Genomic DNA, 7,271 nt, shown 5'->3' with positions numbered 1-7,271 from the left:
CCAAACTGAAGATTGATTAAACATTTAAAATTGTCGATGAGCGACAATTTATACAATATAAACTTTATGTTATAAAGCCGTCGTCTATTCATCTATTTAAACGTACCGCTGTGAATTTCCACGTCTAATTTTCTATGTTTATATGATAACAATTTAAGCGTCTTGAGAATGTTTACTGATCTTCAGCGTTAAAATAAGCTTTAAATGACAGCGTCACCAGGTCCATCATGTCTACCAGCTCTCTCCTCTTCCAGAACCTTCTCTCCTAAACGACGAAAACACCCGTGTTGTCGTAAACGCGTGTGTAAAACGCTGTATTTTAAAAGGTTCTCGCCTTCGTCCCGCCGCGGCGCACTATTTAACTCCGCGGAGGCCGGAAGTCCCGCCCTCGTCAGACTCCGCGCTCTGACGTCACTTCCCACGCAGGGCCGCAAAGATGGCGGCGCCCGTCGCGTCGGACGCGAGCTCCCCGCTCGCCGTGAAGACGGAACCGGAGGGCGACGGCGGGTCGGCGGCGGCGGCGGCGCAGCGGCGCGAGCCGGCGGTGACGCTGCTCGGGCCGGTGTGCGGGCCGCGGCCGCTCGCCTGGTCGCGAGACCACCGGCTGGCCGTTTGCACCGGAGCCTCGCTCGCCGTCATGGAGCTCGTGTGCGACGTGCTGAGCGCGCGCCAGGAGCTCGCGCTGCACCGGACGTCCGTCCCGGTGCACAAGGACGCGCACGTGACCAGGGTAAACATCCGGGGGTTCCGGTCGGTCGTCGGTCGGTCGCGTGGGGGCGGCGCGACGGGAAGTACCTTCGTTACAACGGAACCGGGAAGTAATCGATTACTTTTCAGACTTACGTTCCACCGACCAGTCAGGTGATCAGTACATCCATAGGAGGGGAGAATACCACTAGTACTACTGCTACTACTACAGGACTAGCACTACTGGTACTACTACAAGACTAGTACTACTGGTACTACTACAGGACTAGTACTACTGGTACTACTACATGACTAGTACTACTGCTACTACTACAGGACTAGTACTACTGCTACTACTACAGGACTAGTACTACTGGTACTACTACATGACTAGTACTACTGGTACTACTACAGGACTAGTACTACTGCTACTACTACAAGACTAGTACTACTGCTACTACTACAAGACTAGTACTACTGCTACTACTACAAGACTAGTACTACTGGTACTACTACAGGACTGTTACTACTGGTATTACTACAAGACTAGTACTACTGCTACTACTACAAGACTAGTACTACTGCTACTACTACATGACTAGTACTACTGGTACTACTACAGGACTAGTACTACTGCTACTACTACAAGACTAGTACTACTGCTACTACTACAAGACTAGTACTACTGCTACTACTACAGGACTAGTACTTCTGCTACTACTACAGGACTAGTACTACTGGTACTACTACAGGACTAGTACTACTGCTACTACTACAAGACTAGTACTACTGCTACTACTACAAGACTAGTACTACTGCTACTACTACAGGACTAGTACTTCTGCTACTACTACAAGATTAGTACTACTGGTACTACTACAAGACTAGCACTACTGCTACTACTACAAGACTAGTACTACTGGTACTACTACAGGACTGTTACTACTGGTATTACTACAAGACTAGTACTACTGGTACTACTACAGGACTGGTACTACTGGTACTACTACAAGACTAGTACTACTGCTGCTACTACAGGACTTGTACTACTGCTACTACTACAGGACGAATACTACTGCTGCTACTACAGGACGAATACTACTGCTGCTACTACTCGTAATGCAAGGACAACTACTACTGCTCCTGCAACTACTACTATGACTTCTAATACTACTACTGCACTAACTACAATAACTACTACCATTACAAAGGCTACTGCCACTACTACTACTACGGCTACTACTACTGTTGCACCAACTAATATTACTACTGCTCCTGCAACTGCTACTATTACTACAACAACTACTACTACTATTCCTGCCACTACTACTCTGACTATAACTACTATTATGACTTCAAATACTACTACTGCGCCTACTACTATAACTACTACCCCTGCAAAGACTACTACCACGGCTACTACTACTACCTCACCAACTGATATCACTACTGCTCTGCAACTGCTGCTGCTACTACAACAACAACAGCTACTACTATTACTACTACTACTACTACTACTACTACTACTACTACTACTACTACTACTACTACTCCATGATCCTCCAGGATGATTTGAAGGACTTGCAGGTGTTTGTCAGTTGTTTTCCAGCTGGAAGGTTCCTGGTTGGAAACCAGTGCCGCCCTGGTTCTCTATGAGTCTCCATGTTCTCCAGCCTGGTTCTCTATGTGTCTCCATGTTCTCCAAGCTGGTTCTCTATGAGTCTCCATGTTCTCCAAGCTGGTTCTCTATGAGTCTCCATGTTCTCCAGCCTGGTTCTCTATGTGTCTCCATGTTCTCCAAGCTGGTTCTCTATGAGTCTCCATGTTCTCCAGCCTGGTTCTCTATGTGTCTCCATGTTCTCCAAGCTGGTTCTCTATGAGTCTCCATGTTCTCCAAGCTGGTTCTCTATGAGTCTCCATGTTCTCCAAGCTGGTTCTCTATGAGTCTTCATGTTATCCAAGCTGGGTTCTCCTAGTGTGGAGTCTCAGTGTTCCTCTCCCAAACCTGGGTTCCATTGTCCCCTGAAGTCTCCAAAGGGTGAGCAGCAGGTGGGAGTGAGAAGGTGGACGTGGGATGTCCTCCTACATGACGAGAGTCACGGGTGACGACAAACATCGGGTTTGCTCAGCAAATCGTGCGACGGTTGGCCGAGAAGCAGGCGAGCCAAGACGTAAAGCGCCGGTGTGCGATTAGCTTGGCAGCTCCTGGACGGCGGCTGTTTCCACGCTAAGCGCTTTGAAAGCGCAGAACTGGAAGCCTCGGCTAGCAGAGCGTGTTTGTCTGCAGCTGCTCTGGCAGGTAAACATGTTTGAAGGCTTGTCTTCACGCCAGCCTTGCACTTGGCTGATTAAATATTGGATGAAGATTTCTTTTTTGGTAATTCACAAATCGCAGCGACGGAAAGCGAAGCGAGCTTCCCGAGGTCGTCCGTAAACGGTTAGCGTAGCGCCGGGAGCCCGAAGAAGCGGCGCATCTGCCGCTCAGGTGTTGGATCTTCTCCCTCGACGTCAGGAGAAGCTTCCCGGGACTGATGACCGACTCGCGAATCCGCGACCGTTTCTTCCGCCCGAGTCTCGGTTTGTTTACGCCAGCGGTGAGTTTCACGCCGCGAGGTAGCCGCTCCCACGGGCGCTAACGTGTTGGACGAGAGCTCGACGTTTGTTCTCCGTCCAGGTGGGGCCGGCGGAGGAGGTGGCCGAGGCGAAGGAGGCGTTGGCTTTGCATCCGGACCCGACCGTGAGGCAGCCCTTCCTGGCGGACAGAGTGATGAACCCGTCCGTCGGCGTGCACAAGGGAGTCAAACACGCCAGCTGGTCGCCGCTGGGCTGCGACTCCAGCGGCCGCTGCCTGCTAGCTTGTCTGACTCTGGACCACAGGCTCACCGTCCACCACAGCAACAAGCGCCTGGAGTGGAAGCCGCTGGTGGACCTCAGCAAGAAGTACGGCCAGAGGCTGCGGGAGCGAGGCTACGCCGGGAAGGACGAAAACCCCCCGGGGGACGGACGTCTGGACTCGGACGAGCTGAAGCGGCGCTTCCGCATGCAGACGCCCCTGACGATGGAGTGGTCCGGCATCTACGGCGTCAAACGGGTCCGGCCGGACAACACCTGCACGGACGTGGACGTGGTGCTGCTCGCCATCCTGATGGAGAACGGCGACCTCGTCCTGTGGAAGTTCGCGCTGCCGTTCACGGACGGGTCGGACGTGGCGTTTTACGACGTCATCGAATCCGGCGTGAGCCGGCCCAGCGACCTGGCGTGGTGGGAGTACGACGGCGGCGGTCGGCGGATGAGCGGCCTGATCGTGGGCAGCGAGGAGGGACCGCTGAAGATCATGCCGGTCGGCCTGTCGGGGGTGAAGGGCTACTTCACCCTGCGGCACCCCGTCATCCTCTGGAAGGAGAGCGACGAGCTCGCCGTGGAGAACCTCAAGTGCGTCTCCTTGAGCCACCCCGTCCACAAGTCCAGCTGCAGCCTCATCGTGGCGTCCCGCGGCTGCTACGTGTTCTGGTGTCTGCTCACCATCACGCCGTCCGGCCTGAACGTGCACAACTCTCACGTGGCCGGGCTTCACTCTCTGCCCGTGGTGTCGCTGGCGGTGAGCCGCCACGACGCCACGGTGTACAGCTGCTCCACGGACGGCTGGGTCAAAAAGCTGACGCCCGCGTTCACGGAGAAAACCCTCACGTTCCGTCAGGAGGACCTGTCGCGGCCGGACGACCTGGCGGGCCGGCGGATCCACGGGATCGCCGTCAGCTCCAACGGCGCCTACATGGCGCTCGCCAGCACGCAGGGCATGGTGGACGGCTACCACCCCGTCCACAGGACCTACCAGGTGCATTTTGTCGCCTTGAAAACCCCGGAGACGGCGTCCGCCCTGCTGCTCCGCTCCCCGACGCGGAACCTCTACGAGACGGCCGACCTTCTGGACCTCGTCCGGTGGAGCGTCTTGAAGCAGAAGTGCGTCCCCGGGCCGCTGCTGCAGGAGCTGGACCAGAAGATCCAAGAGGAAGACCTGCCCTACTTCTGGCGCTTCAAGCTCTTCCTGCTGCGGGTGCTCTACCAGGCGCTGGCCGCCCCGCCTGCGGACCAGCGGTCCAGGACGGCCCGCGAGGACGGCAAGGCGTCCACGCCGGGCGGCGGCGAGGAGGAGGACGCCGAGGGTGAAGGCGACTCCCGGGAGGAGGAGCGGCCGAGGGAGCGTCTGGCCGAGGTGCAGGAGAGGATCTCCTCCGTGGAGACGCGGCTGATGAGGGAGAACATGAAGAAGGTGCTGGGCGTGGTCTACCTCAACACCTGGATCACGCAGAACACCAGCATCCCCACCTGCGGCCTGGTGGAGTATCTGGCCAGCGACGCCAGCGACAGAGCGGCGGAGGTCAGGACGCCGCCGTCGGCCGGGTACGTGCTGGATCCGGGATTCTTCTAAAGTGCATGTGTGTGTGTGTGTGTGTGTGTGTGTGTGTGTGTCAGGTTCTGATCGGCCACATCAAGAAGAAGATGAACAAGCAGATGTTCGTGGAGCGCTGCAGCCTCTGCCAGGAGACGCTGCCCTTCGAGGACCACAGAAGAGCCACCTGTCAGAACGGCCACATGTGGCTCAGGTACGAGCGACGCTCCTCCCGTCTCGGGTCCGGAGGGGTTTGTTTGTTCCTCGCCTTCGGACCTTCTGGGCCGAGACGTGTCCGGAATCTTAAAGCCGGGCAGCTTCCTCTCCGGGTTTTATTTGTCCGTCGGGCCGGACGGCGAGATGTTTACTCGCGTTCTTCCGAAAGGTCGCCGTGTGTTTTTGTTTAGCGCGGGCGTGCAGGAGTCTGCGGACCACCTCCCACCTCCCACCTCCCGTCCTTGTCCAGGTGTGTGCTGTCCTACCAGGCCTGCCAGACGCTGAGGTTCAGACGCTGCCTCCTGCTGGACAGCGTGGCCCGGCTGCCGGAGCCCGAGGGTAAGAGCCGCCTCCTCGCAGCTCAGAGCAGAAATAAAACGAAGCCGCGGACTCGAAACATTTCTGCCTTGACGACATCAAACCCGTCTGGAGGAACCGTCTTCTCGGGGAAAGCCGCCCGGTGGAGTCCGGGCGTGGACTCCCAGAGAGGAGGACGAGCCTCCCGGAGAAGCAGAAGGTTGGTCCTCACTTGAGGACGGATGTTTGACCTCCTCTTCCTCCCTTGCAGATCCCGAGTGGATAAAGAAGATCCTGCGGACGTCCTGCTCGCTCTGTGACTCGCCCATGATCTGAAGCTCCCGGAGGAACCTCGACCCCCAGGGCTGAACCTCCAAGCTGCTGTTTAGCTCAGGTTCAGGCTCCTTAAACGTGGAGACACCGGGCTTTGATTGGAGCTCCACCTCCTCCTCCGCTGAATGTTCTAATGAGGTCTCAAACTTTGCTAGCAGGGAGTTTAAGACGTGCTTAAATCTGTGGAGGCGCCACAAATAAACCCCCTCCACGCCCTGCTTCTCCAGCGCCGGCGTGGAGTTGCGGGGAAGCGTCGCTCGCGCGGCGAGTCCTATTTTAGCGTTTCTTCTTCCTGCGCCGCAACAAATAATCCCCTGAATTCTACATCCTGTCGGGGGGGCAGGCGTCAAACATACCTACTTTAATTGGCACTGTAAAACAATTTCCAGGCGGTGGGGGGGGGGGGGGGGGGGGGGGGGGGGGCGCTCAGTCATTCTCTCAGATGAGGACTTCCGCTAATGTAAACGCAGAATAGAAGCGGCGGCGGCGAGAGAAGCGGGAAAGTGCGCTTAAAAAAAAAAAAATCCCGGGCGCGGCGGCGTCCCACGGGAGCGGCGGGTAATGAGATGCGGCGGTAATGAGGGACGGAACGCGGCGCCAGATGTGATTCTAATTCTAATCAAGGAGGAGGTGGAGGGCGTATTGTTAAATACAACTTAGCCTTTTTTCCTATTTGGACTGAACAAGGGCGTCCGGGGGAGGAGGCTCCGCCCCCTTTTTGGCCTCGCCGCCTTGTTGTGGAGACGGAGGTCGAGGGCTCGCGATCAAAGGGGAGGTGGACCTGGAAGAACCTGGCAGACCTTCTCATCCCCTCTGGTGTCCCTGGAGATGATCGCCTGCCCCGCGGCCAGCAGGAGGCTCCGCCTCCACAGCGCTGGACCTCATGAAAGGACGCCGCCGTTTTTTCATGTTTTTCCCGCGTCTCCCCGCGCAGGAAGAGGGCGGCGCCCTCACGGCCTCCCAGGGACGGGGACCAGATGCTTTCGGGGACTTTTAAGTTTAAATAAAAACCACGAAACCGCTTTGTGCATGTTTGTACGCAAACACCCAATCAGCCGTTTGACCTTAGCGGGGCCCCGATAGGCTCCGCCCCCTTTCTGCTCCACGCGTTCATCTCAAGGAAATGATCGATTTCAACTTAAAACACTCATGGCGGAATACATGAATGGCATTAGCTCGTAGCAGTTAGCTGCTAGTTAGCCGTGGTCAGTCGGGGTTTAAGGGTGACCAGCTGTCGATCATCCAAGCATTCACACCTTCTGGAAATAGTCCTGTGGACCCGCTAGCTGTTTCCAGAGAACTCGCCGCCCCCCCCACCGTACAAGATGACAGGGTGAACGGCGAATAA

General features: G+C 56.1%; 1 protein-coding gene across 2 annotated transcripts; it reads left to right on the top strand.

The window, feature by feature from the left end:
* The first annotated feature begins 389 nt into the window (after window positions 1-389).
* Window positions 390-6,945, top strand: gtf3c4 (general transcription factor IIIC, polypeptide 4). Of its 2 annotated transcripts, XR_015107954.1 has the most exons (6): window positions 390-730; window positions 3,362-5,065; window positions 5,161-5,291; window positions 5,544-5,632; window positions 5,862-5,984; window positions 6,611-6,945. XR_015107954.1 is itself a non-coding variant. In XM_086170780.1 (5 exons), exons 1-5 carry the CDS (start codon window positions 437-439, stop codon window positions 5,924-5,926), a joined length of 2,283 nt encoding a protein of 760 aa, XP_086026906.1. In that variant the 5' UTR covers window positions 390-436; the 3' UTR covers window positions 5,927-6,312. The 2 variants fall into 2 exon arrangements, 1 of the variants encoding a protein (XP_086026906.1); XM_086170780.1 differs by lacking the exon at window positions 6,611-6,945 and having other exon boundaries at window positions 5,862-6,312.
* Window positions 6,946-7,271: the final 326 nt, after the last annotated feature.

The sequence above is a fragment of the Fistularia commersonii genome, chromosome 23 (genome assembly GCF_037954325.1).
Source record: "Fistularia commersonii isolate RoL2024-O1a breed Wild chromosome 23, RoL_Fcom_v1.0, whole genome shotgun sequence".
NCBI lineage: Eukaryota > Metazoa > Chordata > Actinopteri > Syngnathiformes > Fistulariidae > Fistularia > Fistularia commersonii.
This window is presented reverse-complemented; position numbering and strand designations above follow the sequence as displayed.